The sequence below is a fragment of the Piliocolobus tephrosceles genome, chromosome 8, assembly GCF_002776525.5.
Source record: "Piliocolobus tephrosceles isolate RC106 chromosome 8, ASM277652v3, whole genome shotgun sequence".
Classification (NCBI taxonomy): Eukaryota; Metazoa; Chordata; class Mammalia; order Primates; family Cercopithecidae; genus Piliocolobus; species Piliocolobus tephrosceles.
In genome coordinates, this window is record NC_045441.1 from 44,526,649 (window position 1) to 44,544,834 (window position 18,186).

Here is an 18,186-nt window from a genome sequence, read left to right on the forward strand (position 1 = left end):
TATATAGTCTGAGGTAAATAGGCACAGAGTCATTATACAAATCAGATGTATGATTGGCCAACATTTGAACAAGGCGATTTGGCTGATTATGATTGGTTCCCGCCATTTCTGGTATTTCAGTTAATTTTGAAATTCTGATGACGTTTATCAGGGGCTTGCAGGGCAGGGGTAGGGCTTGTTTTCGCAAACCCGAGGCGGGAAAGCAGTCTTACACAAAGGCAGTTAATCATATTGCGACAGGTTTCACAACAGGTTTTGCAACATGAGTGTGCCTTACTTCAACGCGTCTTGTGACCTTGCCGTGCCCCTGAGAAGGAAAAACAGGAACTTACAAAATCTCTAGAATGTGCAGAGATAGGGACAAAATGATTGTGAGAGCAAACAGGAACTTAGCAGGACAAAGGTTTAGCAATAGGGTGGGCACACACACTTTTGTACTTTTATGCCCTTTCAACAAGGGAATTCTTTAGGTTACAGCATTACAATTGGTTAACATATTAAGTTATACATTTAGCAGTTATCTATTGGTGCTTTCAGTAAAACTACAAACGGCTGTGTCGTTATCAGGGATTTTTCCAGGTGGTGTTTTTCTAAAGTTGAGATATATGGTGGGACGTGTTTGTTCTGGGCTCAGGAAGTTGAGAGACATATGGTGTTTGTACTGGGCTCAGGAAATTGAGGTACTGGGCCCAGAAATTGAGAGATATATGGTGTTTGTGTTGAGCCCAGGGCTGAGGAATGTGCCTGATTTCTTTCAGGTGGATCACCTGAAGTCAGGAGTTTGAGACTATCCTGGACAACATGACGAAACCATATGTCTACCAAGAATATAAAAATTAGCCAGGCATGGTAGTGAGCACCTGTAATCCCAGCTACTCAGGAGGCTGAGGCGGGAGAATCACTTAAACCTGGAAAGCAGAAGTTGCAGTGAGCCAAAGTCATGCCACTGCACTCCAGCCAGGGTGACAAAGCGAGACCCTGTCTCAAAACAAAAAAGAAAAAACAAAAAACCTTCCTTTAATCTTACATCAGATGTGTGGGTTTTAAAAATTATTTATGTGTTTTATTTGTTTTATTTTATTGAGACGGAATCTTGCTCTGTGGCCTGCGCTGGAAGGCAGTAGTGTGATCTCAGCTCACTGCAACCTCTGCCTCCTGGGTTCAAGCGGTTCTCCTGCCTCAGTCTCCCATGTAGCTGGGATTATAGGCGCCCGCCACCACATCCAGAAATTTTTGTATTTTTAGTACAGATGGGGTTTCGCCATGTTGGCCAGGATGGTCTTGAACTCCTGACCTCAGGTGATCCGCCCACCTCGGCCTCCCAAAGTGCTGAGACTATAGGCGTGAGCCACCACACCCAGCCTATTTTATTTTTTTGAGATGGTGTCTCACTCTGTTGCCCAGGCTGGAGTGCAGTGGTACGATCTTGGCACACTGCAACCTCCACCTCTGGGGTTCAAGTGATTCTCCTGCTTCAGCCTCCCGAGTAGCTGGGATTATAGGCGCAAGCCACCAAGCCGGGCTAATTTTTGAATTTTTTTTTTTTTTTTTGGAAACAGTTTCACTCTTGTTGCCCAGGCTGGAGTGCAATGGCGTGATCTCGGCTCACTGCAACCTTTGCCTTTCGGGTTCAAGCAATTCTCCTGCCTCAGTCTCCCAAGTAGCTGGGATTACAGTTATATGCCACCACACCTGGCTAATTTTGTATTTTTAGTAGAGACGGGGTTTCTCCATGTTGGTCAGGCTGGTCTTGAACTCCTGACCTCAGGTGATTCGCCTGCCTTGATCTCCCAAAGTGCTGGGATTACAGGTTTCAGCCACCACACCTGGCTGTTTTTAATTTTGTATGTATTTTTAATTTTTAAAATAAAGATGGGAGCCGGGGCGGTAGCTCACACCTGTAATCCCAGCACTTTGGGAGGCTGAGATGGGCGGATCACCTGAGGTCAGGAGTTCGAGGCCAGCCTGGCCAACATGGTGAAACCCCCATCTCTAATAAAAATACAAAAATTAGACTGGGCGTGGTGGCTCACGCCTGTAATCCCAGCACTCTGGGAGGCCAAGGCGGGCAGATCACCAGGTCAGGAGATTGAGACCATCGTGGCTAACACGGCAAAACCCCATCTCTACTAACAATACAAAAATTAGCTGGGCGTGGCGGTTGGTGCCTGTAGTCGCAGCTACTCAGGAGGCTGAGGCAGGAGAATGGTATGAACCCGGGAGGCAGAGCTGTACTCCAGCCTGGGCGACAGAGCCAGACTCTGTCTCAAAAAACAAACAAACAAAAAACAAAAATTAGTCTGGCGTGGTGGTGGGTGCCTGTAGTCCCAGGTACTCTGGACACTGAAGCAGGAGAATCGCTTGAACACAGGAGGCAGAGGTTGCAGTGAGCTGAGATCGTGCCACTGCACTCCAGCCTGGGTGACAGAGCAAGACTCTGTCTCAAAAAAAATAAAATTAAATTAAAAATAAATAAATAAATAAATAAAAATAAAAAAATAAAATAAAATAACACAAGAGATGGGGGTCTCACGATGTTGCCCTGACAGGTCTCAAAGTTCTGGGTTCAAGCAATCCTCCTGTTTTGGTCCTCCCAAAGTGCTGGGATTACAGTGTGAGAAACCACTCTCGACCACAGATACCTAATTGATACACATTTTACAAAGCACTTCATAGTTTCACTTGGTCCACAAAACCCTGGTATTAAGCCAATTTTAGAGAGAGTGTGACTTGGTCAAGGTCGCCAAGTAGGTGAGTTGGAGAGCCTAGATTAACCGTGGATGTTGTGGGCACCAGCATTTCCTTATAATGCTGACCATCTGGCTGGGTGTGGTGGCTCACATCTGTAATCCCAGCACTTTGGGAGGCCGAGGCGGGCAGATCACGAGGTCAGGAGTTCAAGACCAGCCTGGCCAACATGGTGAAACTCTGTCTCTACTAAAAATACAAAAATTAACTGGGCACGGTGGCGCATGCCTGTAATCCCAACTACTTGGGAAGCTGAGGCAGGTGAATTGCTTGAACCCGGGAGGCATTGCAGTGAGCCGAGATCGCACCACTGAACTCCAGTCTGGCGACAGAGCTAAACTCCGTCTCAATAACAATAATAATAATAATAATAATAATGCTGACCATCTATTTCTTTCACTTTGGGGAAAATTTTTGTTGAATTGTTCACATACAAAAGAGCTGAAAAAGACTTTAGGGTATGAATGCTAAGCATAAAAGCCTCCAACTTACATTGAAACACAAGTTCTGCAAGGTTTAAAATACCTGGAACTCTTTAACTTACTGTTTTCTCTTTTGTTTTGCTTTTTAGACCTGTTGCCCAGGCTGGAGTGCAGTGGCGCAAACATGGCTCACTACAGTCTTGACCTCTTGTACTCAAGAGAGCCTCTTGCCTCAGGCTCCTGAAGAGCTGGGACCACAAGCGGACACCACCATGGCCAGCAATTGTTTTTTCTTTTTGAGATGGAGTTTCGCTCTTAAAGCCCAGGCTGGAGTGCAATGGCACAATCTTGGCTCACTGTAACCTCTGCCTCCCGGGTTCAAGCGATTCTCCTGCCTCAGCCTCCTGCGTAGCTGGGATTACAGGCGTGCGTCACCATGCCTGGCTATTTTTTTTTTTTTTAGTAGAGATAGGGTCTCACCATGTTGGACAGGCTGGGCTTGAACTCCTGACCTCAGGTGATCTGCCCGCCTCGGCTTCCGAAAGTACTGGGATCACAGGTGTGAGTCACTGTGCCAGGCCTAATTTACTACTTTTTTTTTTTTTTAAACAAGAGTCTCGCTCTAGTCACCTAGGCTGGAGTGCAGTAGCACGATCCTGGCTCACTGCATCCTCTGCCTCCAGGGTTCAAGCAGTTCTCCTTGCCTTGGCCTCTTTGAGTAGCTGAGACTACAGGCGTGTGCCATCAGGCCTGGCAAATTTTTTTTTTTTTTTTTTGAGACAGAGTTTTGCTCTGTCGCCCAGGCTGGAGTGCAGTGGCGCAATCTCGTCTCACTGCAACCTCTGCTTCCCAGGTTCAAGCAATTCCCCTGCCTCAGCCTCCCAAGTAGCCGGGATTACAGGCACCCACCACCATGCCCTGCTAATTTTTGTATTTTTAGTAGAGATGAGATTTCACTATGTTAGCTAGGCTGGTCTCAAACTCCTGACCTCAGGTGATCCGCCCTCCTCAGCCTCCCAACGTGCTGGGATTACAGGCATGAGCCACCAAGCCCGGCCTAATTTACCGTTAATAGACCTATTTTCTCCCTCACATTTCTAAGCTACAGATTTGACTCTTGCTGGCTTATGTTATCTTCAGGTGATTGGTTCCAAGGCTTCTATGGATAACAAAAATCCACAGACGCTCACGTCCCTTATATAAAATGCCACATTATTTGCAATATAACCTATGCATATCCTGCTGTATACTTTAAATAACTTCTAGATTACTTATAATACCTAGTATAATGCAAACATGATATAAATAGTTGTTACACTGTATTGTTTAGAGAATGACAAGGAAAATAGTCTACATGTTTCCTACAGAAATGGCCTTGAATTTTTTCAAAAAAAATTATTTTGAGACAGGGTCTCACTCTGGGCTGGTGTTCCGTGGCATGATCATAGCTCACAGCAATCTTGAACTGGGCTTCCGCGATCCCCCGACCTCGGCCTCCCTAGTGGCTGGGACTACAGGTGCATGCTATTGCACCTGGCTGATTAATTTTTGTTGGGATGTCACTTTGTCGCACAGGCTTCAAATATTCTCAATCCTCAATTGGCTGAATCGATGGACGCGGAACTCAGAGAATTGGCGCACTGACTGGACAATCAATGAATGCATCACAAAATCCTTTCTGAACTTAGGGCAAAAGGCCAGTGCCCCTAAAGGATTATTCCACACCTTTCTCCTTGTAACAATGACTCCTACCAGGGAAAGGCAAGGCCAGTCACGCTTGCATTTTGTCACTTGTTCATTTCTCTTTGATTCAATGTATTTGAATCACCACTACACCTGGACACGAGGGACATCTGAGTATTAACACACAGAAGTCCCGAGCATCCAGGAAAACGAGTAGAAGTGTCTTCTATAAACCTAGGAGGGAATATGCTGGGGGACTGGCCAGGAGTGAATTCTGCTGAGGCCCTCTTTCTGAGTCTCTTTCAGGAACTGAATGTTTAGGCACTCCAGGAACACAGCTGATAGGAGGCGAGACGCAACTGGTTAATTCCCTCAATTACCAGCATCTCACTCACCTGGCAGTGATGCAGGGCTCTGAAATTCAGAAAAAAATCAGCAAACAGAACCTACGGAGGCCGGGTGTGGTGGCTCATGCCTATAATCCCAGCACTTTGGGAGGCCGAGGCGGGTGGATCACCTGAGGTTGAGTTCTATACCAGCCTGGTCAACATAGTGAAACCGTCTCTGCTGCTCACTTTGGGGAAAAAAAAAAGACCTGCTGATCCTTTTGTAGTTGATGACGGGGTTTTCACGCTCATGGATGAAGTGTGCCTCCCTCAAAACTGGTTACATTGACACATTACCCATCTGACATGAAAAAGTGGCCTACTCCAAACTGAATTCCATCCCCTTAAAGTTCTTCCCTAGCACGGAGTGGGGGATGGCAGCCTGAGTGTTTTAAGAGCAGGAGGCTACAACACCTTAAGCAGAAGAAATGCACCTTCAGGGGAACTGCACATATTAAGACTGCTTTTTTATCTTCAATCTGGGCATCCAAGGGAGAAGGGAGAGAATACACTCACCGGTTTAGTTACAGCTTATGGTTAGGGCCAGTAAAGTCCCTTCCTCATCCCTCTTTTCCACTTATCACTAGAGACAGAAACTAAGAACCATGACTCCAGGCTGCTAAAAGCCTAAAGCAAAAGAAAATAGAACAAAAGGTGGGTTGCAAGAGCTTGCTTGGAAACAGTAGAGGAATAGCAACATGCAGTGCTGACCTGGCCACAGGGAACTGACCCCAAATAGACCTAGTCCTGTTTCCTTTATCATTCACCTGATTAAAACAATGTATTTTTTTTTGAGACACAGTCTTGCTTTGTCACCCGGGCTGGAGTGCAGTGGCATGGTCTCGGTTGACTGCAACCTCCGCCTCCCGAGTTCAAGCGATTCTCCAGCCTCAGCCTCCCAAGTAGCTGGGATTACAGGCATCTGCCAGCATGCCCGGCTTAAAACAGTATTTTAAGCAGTTTCCTACTACTGCTCAGCTTACTTAATTCCAGACCCACAGCACCTGGAACCTTTGAATTGCAGAACATGTTGTGAGTGAGTTACTCCTTATATAACCCCTCAGGGGGCTGTCAGATCTGGGAGGATGCTAATTATTTTTTTTTGAGACTGAGTCCCGCTCTATTGCCCAGGCTGGAGTGCAGTGGCGCGATCTTGGCTCACTGCAAGCTCCGCCTCTTCAGTTCACGCCATTCTCCTGCTTCAGCCTCCCGAGTAGCTGGGACTACAGGTGCCTGCCACCACGCCCGGTTAATTTCTTGTATTTTTAGTAGAGACGGGGGTTTCACTGTGTTAGCCAGGATGGTCTCGATCTCCTGACCTCATGATCCCCCATCTTGGCCTCCCAAAGTGCTGGAATTACATGTGTGAGCCACCACGCCTGGCTGAGGATGCTAATTTCATAACCAGAGACTATAGACTAAATGAACCACATCTTGGAAGAAAATGACTTTATTCTAATTAACTCACAAAGAATAAAATCATAACAGCTAGTTTAAGGAGGTAACACATTTTGCCCAGTCCCAAATTCTACAAAGTAGGAACACGCCCCCTTCCATTTCAGTTCTGAAGCAAGGAAGCTAGGAATGACAGGAGAGGTTTAACTGATGGTTACACTTTATAACTTCACTATCAATTCTATTTTTATACTAAATTAACTTAAGATATGAGAGCTGATTTTCCATCTCTCCAGGTTGAATTTCTTGATTAGGCCAATCCTGCAAACAGAAAATATTAAGTTAGAAGAGTGCTGGCTTCATATACTCAACAAAACAGAAGGCTTCCAAATTATGAAAGCAGCGACAGAAGGCCAAGGCTATGGCTTTTTTTTTTTTTTTTTTTTGATAAAAAATAGAGATGAGGTCTTGCTATGTTGCCCAGGCTGGTCTCGAACTCCTGGACTCAAGCAATCCTCCCACCTTGACCTTCCAGAGTGCTGGGTTCCACCAAGGTTATGGTTTTGTTTGTAAGCTACTGAAGGCATCCTACGACTAACAACACACCCTAAATCTCAAGAGTTCCCCTGAGGAACTTAATTAACTCCTTTCACTCAATGAGGTACAGATACCAGGTATCGGTCTTTTTGTCTATTCCCAGATTTTGGTGACAACAGAATCTAATTTTATATTCACGGCCTTAAGGATAGGAGGTCACTCACATCCAGTAATCACAGTAAGATCTGGCATACTGATTTATATCTTCTTCTTTTTTTTCTTTTAAATTTGAGACGGAGTCTCGTACTGTTACCCAGGCTGGAGTGCAGTGGCGGGATCTTGGCTCACCGCAACCTCTGCCTCCTGGGTTTAAGCGATTCTCCTGCCTCAGCCTCCTGAGTAGCTGGGATTACAGGTGCCTGCCACCACATCCAGCTAATTTTTGTATATTTAGTACACACAGGGTTTTGCCATGTTGGCCAGGCTGGTCTCAAACTCCTGACATCAGGTGATCCACCCGTCTTGGCCTCCCAAAGTGCTGGGATTACAAGTGTGAGCCACTGCGCCTGGCCTATACCTTCTAAAGGAAGAAGAAAACTCAGAAAATGACTAATAAAAATGACTAGAAACCTCTGGCCCAGTTGTTAGGAGTTAATTCTAGAGAAATTTCAACAAAGTCTTGTCTAATTTATTAATTTATTAAACACAGATTCCCCTAAGTTTTACAGGATCCAGGAGTTCCACTGTGAATTAAGCAGATGTAAATTGGACAAATCACCTACCGTTTGCAAGTCGGCACTGTTTCAGCACCTCACTGAAACCCTCACAGAGCTTGATGTCACCCTGGTTCTGGGCACACTCCAGAAACTGTTTGATCTCATAGAAGCAAGGCTGCTGCTGCTGTGCCGGCTGGGTTCCCTGCGGCTCCTGTGAAGGCAAAACATTCACCATTGCTGAGAAAGAAAATCATACGTATGCCTAGACAATGAAGAGTATCCATCCTCTTTGAGGTTAATGGAAAATGGAACTAGCACCAGATGCAAATTAAAGTTTCCATCTATTAACATGGAAAGTGAAAACATTTAAATCTTCATTTACTTAAAAAATATTTTAGGCCGAACGTGGTGGCTCACACCTGTAATTCCAACACTTTGGGAGGTGAGGCCGAGGAGGGTGAATCACTTGAGGTCAGGAGTTCGAGACCAGCCTGGCCAATATGGTGAAACCGTCTCTACTAAAAATACAAAAATGTAATCCCAGCTACTTGGGAGGCTGAGGCAGGGGAATCGCTTGAACCAGGGAGGTGGAGCCTAGGCGACAGAGCAAGACTCCACCTCCAAAAAAGAAAAAATTAAATAAATATTTTGAGTAAAGACAGGGTCACGCTATGTTGCCCAACCTGATCTCAAACTTCTGGGCTCAAGCAATCCCCTCACTTCAGCCTCCCAATGTGCTGGAATTATAGGCATAAGTCTCTGTGCTCAGTCCAAAGTGAAAATATTTAAAAGCAGAGAGCCAACAGCTTTAACAAAATTCCAATTATAACCAGAAAGATTCATAAAGATGCAAATAAACAAGAATTGTTATCTTGTGAAGCTTCAGGGAGGAAAAATGGCAGTATTATAGAAAAATGGATGGAGCAGTTTCAAGCACACCAGAAATACAAGAGTATATACACCTATGCTCATTAGACTAGAAAACCCATACACATCAGAAAGATGGGTAATGGCAAATATCAGGTAAAAGAGCACAGAGCTATGCAAGATTTTTTGATTTGTTAACTAAGATCAAGACAGGGTTAGTCGGAAGTGTCACTGGGATGAAATATTCAAAGGGAAAAGTGGTTGTTTTTACAGTGAGTCAAGTGGACTGTTACAAGTCTACTCCTTGGGAAGAAGTACAATTTGTACAGTACTTGTTGGTGCTGGCCTAAGGCAATAACTCAACGGCCAAATGTGGCTTTAAAACCCATTGTCTATTAACAGCACAGTGGGTTCTAAAATCAAAGACAAGTGCTATACATAAGGAACTTACAAACATCTGGGTTTTCTCATAAAATCCACCCATGGAAGGGAAATGCTGCCTAAATTCCCACCTGGTAAGTGATGTCAGGCCTTGCAGGCTCAGCATTACTTCCTCCACTGAAGCCCCCAGTAATGGCGTGACCCAGTGTGTGTCCCACAGCAGAGCCCACAGCCACGCCAGCTGCAGTGGTTGCCATCTGGGCCATCAGACCTGGCTGCCGGGGTGCAGCAGCAGAAGAGCCAACTGCAGATGGGGGTGCCGCTGCTGGTGGCTGAGCAACAGGTGCCGGCCTGGGTGCAGCTCTCATCTGAGGTGCCCGGCTATGAAAGAAAAGAACAAAATATATCAAATTCCCAATTCCAACCAGTTTTGGAAATTGTCAACTTAAAATAACTTACATATTAAAATGGACCTCAAGATTTTCATTTCAAATTATTTACATCATTTTATCTCTTCAATTTTTTTTTTCTTTTTTTGGAGACAGAGCTTCGCTCTTGTTGCCCAGGCTGGAGTGCAATGGCGCAATCTCAACTCACTGCAACCTCTGCCTCCCAGACTCAAGCGATTCTCTTGCCTCAGCCTTCCAAGTAGCTGGGATACAGGCACCTGCCACCACGTCTGGCTAATTTTTTGTATTTTTAGTAGAGATGGAGTTTCACCATGTTAGCCAGGCTGGTCTCAAACTCCTGACCTCAAGTGATCCACCTGCCTGGGCCTCCCAAAGTGTTGGGATTACAGGCGTGAGCCACCACCCCTGGCCACTTTAATCTTTTCTTATAATAGTAATAGCCTAGGACAAACTAGTTTTTCCTGCTTTTTTGCAGCCATTTCCATGTATTCACATAGCCCATAGTATCTTTAAAGACATATCCAATATGTCATAAGAAATATAGACTATTAAAGTTAGAAAGATTCTTACGGAATTCATTCATTCAAGTATTAGGTTAACTACAAGGCGCTGGTAACAAAACTGTGAACAAGAGACAAAAATCTCTGCATTCATGGAGTTTACATTCTATTGAGGGATCAAATAACTAAAAACAGGCTGTGGAGTGGTGGCTCTTGTCTGTAATCCCAGTGATTAGGGAAGTGGAGGCGAAAGGATCATTTGAGGCCAGGACTTTGAGACCAGCCAGAGCCACATAATGAGACCCTGTCTCTACTAAAATATAAAATAGAATAAGTCGCCAGGTATGGTGCACAGGTGGCGCACGCCTGTAGTTCCAGCTACTCTGGAGGCTGAGGTGAGAGAATAGCTTGAGCCCAGGAAGTCAAGGCTGCAGTTAGCCATGATCACGTCACTCACTACAGCCTGAGTTACAGAGTTAGCCTCTGACTCAAAATATAAATAAATATTCTAATTAAGATCTAAAGATGGTCAACTGGGGAAATAATCTGGTCCAATTCCTTCATTTTACACATTAGAAAACAAGACTGGCGAAAGTGACTCGTCTGAACTACTTTTTTTTTTTTTGAGACGGAGTCTCACTCTGTGGCCCGGGCTGAAGTGCAGTGGCAGGATCTCAGCTCACTGCAAGCTCCGCCTCCCGGGTTTACGCCATTCTCCTGCCTCAGCCTCCCGAGTAGCTGGGACTACAGGCGCCGGCCACCTCGCCCGGCTAGTTTTTTGTATTTTTTAGTAGAGACGGGATTTCACCATGTTAGCCAGGATGGTCTCGATCTCCTGACTTCGTGATCCGCCCGTCTCGGCCTCCCAAAGTGCTGGGATTACAGGCTTGAGCCACCGCGCCTGGCCATCGTCTGAACTATTATACCAAAAGCAACTTCAACTATTCCTCATCTGTTCAACGTTCAGATGCTTTCAACAATTTTGAGACCCCCTTCTTAAATAACAAAAGACTAATTATGTCCTGCATGTATTTAAACATCTTCATACGTATCACGCTCCCTCTGACCATTTCCGGATCATTTCCTTGGGTGCTCTTTTCCCCCAAATCAGGCTAGGTCAAAGGTTATACCTTCCTACCACCTGGCCATAACGTTATGCCTTTCCCGTTGTTTGGATAGGAAGCTTTTTCTGTAAGTGAATTCCCTCCCTACACTCCCCTAACACACGTTTTACGCTCCATCTACCCCCGCCTGGCCGAGGTGAGCCCACGCCGCAGCCGGCCTTGGTTCGCCCCCGCCCGTGGCCTCCCTCTGCGTCATTGCCCCAGTAGGTCCTGACGGCCACGCTTTGGTCTCAAACCCCGTGATGGTCTCACCTGGCCGGAGGGGCCATGCGGGAGGTGCGGCTTCGGCTTCCACGCGGCATCCTAGGTACGCGACAGCTGGACCTCTGGACCTGTAACAACCCGCGAAGAGCTAAGCGACTTCTGAGAAGACCGGAAGACGGGAGGCGGAGCTGGCCTTAACGCGCAACCAACCAGCACACAGGCAGAAGACTTCCGTTCTCCGACGTCTCTGCGGCCTGAAGGTCACTGGAAGAGCAGGACGTCACGGGGACGCCTCGTCCTTCGGGACCGACGTCATAAACTTGGCGCCAAGATCTTTAAAACCTGGAAGTTCCTGTGGTTGGTCCGCAAACCTTGTCCTCCGGTCCTCGCATCAGACCACTTAGCATTTTGCTTCCTAGAGCAGCTGGACCATCGCTGCTTCCTTCAAACATTTGTATTAAATCCAACCTTAAGAGTGCCTCACATCTCTGGCTGGATTGCCAGGGGACCTTGGGCAGATTGCTTAGCCTTTCTGAGCATTCAGGTATAAGGGCAAATATTTTTGGAGGCACAATGTGGACGTGTAGTATGAACTGAATGAAAGAAATCGTTTTCGTCAAGAATGGACACAGTTGAGTTAGTTCTATTTGGTATTTCTTGTCTGTGGATCCAGTCAGCAAAAGTTAAATTCAGGCAGCAATAATGTTTTACATTTATGTATTACTATTTATTTTAAGTTCCTTTTCGTATGTATTATAGAATTTGCGTCCAGAATTGGGATAGTAACCATACACTGGTAAATTCAACAAAAATTTACTGAGTGGCTAGCTAGGTTCTGGAGATACTTCACCAAATCAGATGAGATTCTACCTTCACGAAGTTTCAAGGAGGGGAGACACAAACGCCTATGTAAATCAGGTGGTGGTGACATGAAAAGCGAGGAAGGACACTGGAAATTAAGAGGTTATGCAAGGCGGAGGTCATTTGAACTGAGTCCTGGAAGAGTAGGGGGAAGCAAGCCATGTGTTTATGAAGGATAAGAACATTACAGGAAGAGAGAACAGCATTTGCAAAGGCCCCAAGGATCTGTGCTTTAGTGATACTTGGTGTGAAATGTTTTTTTTTTTTTTGAAATGTAGTCTCGCTCTGTCTCCCAGGCTGGAGTGCAGTGGCGCGTTCTGCGTTCTGGACTCACTGCAGCCTCCACTTCCCGGATTCAAGCGATTCTGCTTCAGCTTCCGAGTAGTTGGAATTACAGGCGCACGTCAACACCCCTGGCTTATTTTTTATTTTAGTGGAAACAGGGTTTCACCATGTTGGTCAGGCTGGTCTCGAACTCTTGACCTCAGGTGATCCACCTCGGCCTCCAAGTGCTAGGATTACAGGCATGAGCCACCAGGCCCAGCCTGAAATGCTTTCAACAGTTACATTAAGCATCGCTAAGTAAGGGGAAATTTGACTAGTGGCATTTCATAATGGGCTCATGGGAAAGTCCCTTGCGGTTGGCAGTGAGGTTTAGTGAGGAGAGGAAGCAGAGATGGAACCCCCATTTCTGCTTGATGTCAATCAGAAATTTCTCCCTTCCATCAGAGGAAGTGGAGATTGATTGATTTTTATTTATTTATTTATTTATTTATTTATTTAGAGACGGAGTCTCCGCCCAGGCTGGAGTGCAGTGGCCGGATCTCAGCTCACTGCAAGCTCCGCCTCCTGGGTTTACACCATTCTCCTGCCTCAGCCTCCCAAGTAGCTGGGACTACAGGCACCCGCCAACTCACCCCGCTAGTTTTTTGTATTTTTTAGTAGAGACGGGGTTTCACCGTGTTAGCCAGGATGGTCTCGATCTCCTGACCGCGTGATCCGCCCCTCTGGGCCTCCCAAAGTGCTGGGATTACAGGCTTGAGCCACCGCGCCCGGCCGGAAGTGGAGTTTTAAAACAGCCTTCCCATGTCCCAGCAACAGCAGAATGTACTTGGAACTAAAGGGTGAATAATGTGGGAGCTAAGCTATGAGGATGCAAAGGCAAAAGAATGATATAATGGGCTCTGGGGATTTGGAGGGATGTGCTAGGGGGATAAGGAATAAAAGACTACACTGTTCAGTACGGTGTACACTGCTCGGGTGATGGGTGTATCAAAACCTCAGAAATCACCACTAAATAACTTTTCTATGTAACCAAACACCACCTGTTCCCCCAAAACTATTGAAATAAAAAAATTAAAAGATTGTTCGAACGAAAAAAGGGTGAATAATACAAAAACCTTTTGTAAAAAACAAAGCTTTATTATTACATAACTTCTTAAAGGAATGAATGCTTTACAAATAATATGACCTTTTACTTACTTTTAGATAATTCATAAGCAGAGATGAAGAAAATGAGTCTTACATAGGATACATCCTGGCACAAGAAGAGTTTAGAGTGAGGAGAACTTTGGACAATTTAAGACAGAAAGGAATCCAGACCAGAACAGACACAATTTTACTCAAACATGGCTAAGTCATTCATTCCTAAATTGAAAGAATATTAGATGTTTATACAAAGTTATTTTGTGTTGGTAAGGGATTGGAGAAAACCCAAATTCCTGCCAATAGAAAATTGGTTAAAAAAATAATGGCAGGCCGGGTGCAGTGGCTCACACCTGTAATCCCAGCACTTTGGGAGGCCAAGGCAGGCGGATCATGAGGTCAACAGATCGAGACCATCCTGGCTAACATGGTGAAACCTGTCTCTAGTAAAAATACAAAAATTAGCCGGGCGTGGGGGCGCGTGCCTGTAGTCCCAGCTGCTTGGGAGGCTGAGGCAGGAGAATGGCGTGATCCTGGGAGGCAGAGGTTGCAGTGAGCCAAGATTGCACCACTGCACTCCAGCCTGGGCGACAGAGCAAGACTCCATCTCAAAAAAAAAAAAGGCATATTCACATAATAGGCAACTATGAAAAAAGAATGAGGAATCTTCTCTGTATATTGATATGAAATGATTTCCAAAATAAACTACAAGTGATAAAAAAGCAAGGGACAGAATTGAGTACAGTGTGCTCTTATTTGTGTAAAACAGAACAAAAAGATCATATTGTATATGCATAAAATATCTGAAGTTGATAACACTGGTTGCCTTTAGGCAGTGGGACTGGGTGTCTGTGGTGGGGGTAGGGGCATTCAGTAGCTTTTGGATTTTGAAGCAGTTAATGCATTCTATCCAAAAAACAAATTAAGAAAAGGTTAATTAAAACAAAGAACAAAAAACTCAGAATTGAAAATACCAGAATTCTGCTACATATCATTTATAGTTTGCTGAGACAGATGTGTGAAGTTCACTCTGTTTTTTTGAGATGGCGTTTCGCTCTTGTTGCCCAGGTGTGATGTTGGCTTGCTACAACCTCCGCCTCACAGGTTCAAGCAATTCTCCTGCCTCAGCCTCCCAAGTAGCTGGGATTACAGGTGTGCACCAGCATACCCGACTAATTTTGTATTTTTAGTAGAGATGGGGTTTCACCATGTTGGTTAGGCTAGTCTCAAACTCCTGACCTCAAGTGATCCACCTGCCTCGGCCTCCCAAAGTACTAGAATTACAAGTGTGAGCCACTGCGCCTGGCCAGTTCACTCTTTAGTAAAATTTCTATAGCAACTTCTCATTCCATAGTGATTTCAGTCACTCTCAACAAATTTACTTATAGTTATCAATATTTGAACTTTTGCAGGTGTTATCATAGATATGACATTGGCTGAATGGACTCTTGAATATTGTAGTAAACCTTCTGCTCAAATTAGGTAACAGGCATTTGAAGTTTTAAAATTATGCAAACTGTGTCCCAGAAATTTTACTTCTAGGAATTTAAGAAACTGTCATGATTGTACCAATAAATGTGTTGTAGGGATGTTCACTTAACAAAATGTATAATACAGGGAAAACTTGTAAACAACCTAAGTGTCCTATAATAGAATTTGTTAAATAAGTTATGATACATACATATGATGAAATGTATGCAGCCATGAAAAAATGTTATGAGGGGCTGGGCACAGTGGCTCAAATCTGTAATCCCAGCCCTTTAGGGAGCCGAGGTGGGCAGATCATTTGAGGTCAGGAGTTTGAGACTAGCCTGGCCAACATGGTGAAACCCCATCTCTACTAAAAATACAAAAAATTAGCTGGGTGTGGTGGCTCATGCTTGTAATCCCAGCTACTTGGGAGGCTAAGGCAGGAGAATTGCTTGAACCCAGGAGGCAGAGGTTGCAGTAAGCTGAGATTGCACCATTGCACTCCAGCCTGGGCGACAAGAAGGAAACTCTGTCTCAAGAAAAAAAAAAAATAGGAAAGAATATTTGACATGAAAGATATTTTTACAATACATACATTGTGTGAAAGAGCAGATCACATGATAGTACACAGTATATTTATATTTTGAGAAAGTAAATATATATTTTGAATATTGGAATTATATATACCCAACTAATAATGTTATCCATTGAGTCATGGAATTATAAGTGATTTTTTTTTTTTTTGCTTGTCCTTATTTTCCAGTTTTTCTACAGTGACCATACTTGCAATAATTAAACATAGCATGGTAGTTTAAAATATGTCCACAAATTATTTGATACTCTCTTCAAAAGGTGGAGCCCAGTCCCTGTCCCCTTGAGTGTGGGCTGGGTTGCCTAATTCCCTTCTGACAGATAGTAAAACCAAAAGTGATGGTTTGCAACTTTGCAAACTATATCATAAAAGGTACTGTGGCTTCCTCCTTGTTCACTGTTTGATTACTCACTTGGGAAAACCAGCTGTCACACCATGACAGCTAAGCGGCCTGTAGAGAGGCTCATGTGACAGAAACTGAGCCCTCAGGTCAGCAGTCACATAAGTGAGCCACCTTGGAAATAGGCTTTAGGTGACTGCAGTCTCAGTAGACAGCTTGACTGCAATGTCATGAGACACCCTGAGACCAAATGACCCAGCTATGCCACTCCAGAATTCCTGACCCACAGAAATGGAGATCCTAAGTATTTTTTTATATTTGTTTTATTTTTGAGACAGAGTCTCACTCTGTCACCCAGGCTGGAGTACGGTGGTGTGATCTTGGCTCACTGCAACCTCTGCCTCACGGGGTTAAGTGATTCTCCTGACTCAGCCTCCTGAGTAGCTGGGACCACAGGTGTGCACCACCACACCTGGCTAATTTTTGCATTTTCTGTAGAGATGGAGTCTCACAATGTTGCTCAGCCTGGTCTTGAACTCCTGGACTCAAGTGATCTGCCCACCTCAGCCTCCCAAACTGTTGGGATTACAGGCATGAGCCACTGGGCCTGGCCCTAAGTATTTATTTTAAGTCACTAGGTTTGGAGTAGTTTGTTACATAGCAGTGGATAAGTAATACACATATTTCCTACAGTGACCACATTTATAATTTAAATTTAATTAAAAAGGTCAGGCACAGCGTCTCATGCCTATAATCCCAGCACTTTGGGAGGCTGAGTCTGGAATATCGCTTGAGCCCAGGAGTTTGAGAACAGCCTGGGCAACATGGCAAAACCCCTCCTTTACAAAATACAAAAAAATTAGCTGGGCGTGGTGGTGTGTACCTGTGGTCTCAGATACTTGGGAGACTATGATGGGAGAATCACTTGAGTCCAGGAAGTTGAGGCTGCAGTGAGCTGTAACTGTGCAACTGTACTGTAGCCTGCGAGACAGAGTGAGACTCTGTCTTTAAAAAAAAAGTGTTTTTGGCTAGGGGCGGTGGCTCATGCCTGTAATCCCAGCACTTTGGGAGGCCGAGGCAGGCAGATCACAAGTTCAAGAGATCAAGACTATACTGGCCAACATGGTGAAACCCCATCTCTACTAAAAATACAAAAATTACCTGAGTGTGGTGGCACGCACCTGTAGTCCCAGCTACTTGAGAGGCTGAGGCAGGAGAATCACTTGAACGCGGTAGGCAGAGGTTGCAGTGAGCCGAGATCATGCCACTGCACTCCAGCTCATTTTTTTAAATTAAAAAGTTCTAGTATCTAAATGAGCAAAATCACCAGGTGCAGTTGATCACACCTGTAATCCCAGCATTTTGGGGTATAGAGGTGGGAAGATCATCTGAGGTCAGGAGTTTGAGACCAGCCTGCTGTGAGCAGAGATTGTACCACTCCACTCCAGCCTGGGAGACAGAGTGAGACCCCATCTCAAAAAAAAAAAAAAAAAAAAAAACAAACCCAAACATAAAAAAACAACAAATGCAGTTGAAAAGAACAGCATCAGCCAGGCACAGTGGCTCACACCTGTAATCCCAGTATTTTGGGAGGCTGAGGGTGAAGGATGGCTGAGCCCAAGAGTTTAAGACCAGCCTGGGCAACATGGTGAAAACCTGTCTCTACAAAAAATACAAAAGTTAGCCAAGCGTGGTAGCATGTACTTGTAGTCCCAACTACTTGGCAGCCTGAGGTGGAAGGATTGCTTGAGCCTGGGAGGTCGAGGCTGAAGTGAGCCATGATTGCACCACCACACTCCAGCCTGGGCAACAGAGCAAGACCCTGTCTCAACAAACAAACGAACAAACAAAAAACACGTAAAAACAAAACAGAACAGAATCATTTCCTTATCGTTAGTTTGAAGGAAGTGAATTGCCTGTAAAAGTTTAGTGTGAGGCCAGGCATGATGGCTCATTCCTATAATCCCAGTGCTTTGGGAGGCAGAAATGGATTGTCTGGGCCCAAGAGGTTGAGGCTGGTGTTTGTGTCACTGCACACCAGAAGCCTGGGCAACAGAGTTTGCCCCCGTCTCAGGAGAACAAAACATGGTTTACCACAACCAACAGGACAATTCTGGATAAAACT

The 18,186-nt window shown here is 45.0% G+C and overlaps 1 protein-coding gene and 1 pseudogene across 1 annotated transcript; one reads left to right on the forward strand and one right to left on the reverse strand.

Moving 5' to 3' along the window:
• Positions 1 to 5,454: 5,454 nt before the first annotated feature.
• On the forward strand, positions 5,455 to 5,546 carry LOC111528022 (annotated as a pseudogene).
• Positions 5,547 to 6,672: 1,126 nt separating this feature from the next.
• On the reverse strand, positions 6,673 to 11,579 carry CHCHD2 (coiled-coil-helix-coiled-coil-helix domain containing 2). The gene is made up of 4 exons (XM_026447722.1): positions 11,422 to 11,579; positions 9,267 to 9,516; positions 7,954 to 8,098; positions 6,673 to 6,955 (listed from the first exon to the last, which is right to left on the reverse strand). Exons 1-4 carry the CDS (start codon positions 11,469 to 11,471, stop codon positions 6,945 to 6,947), a joined length of 456 nt encoding a protein of 151 aa, XP_026303507.1. The 5' UTR covers positions 11,472 to 11,579; the 3' UTR covers positions 6,673 to 6,944.
• Positions 11,580 to 18,186: the final 6,607 nt, after the last annotated feature.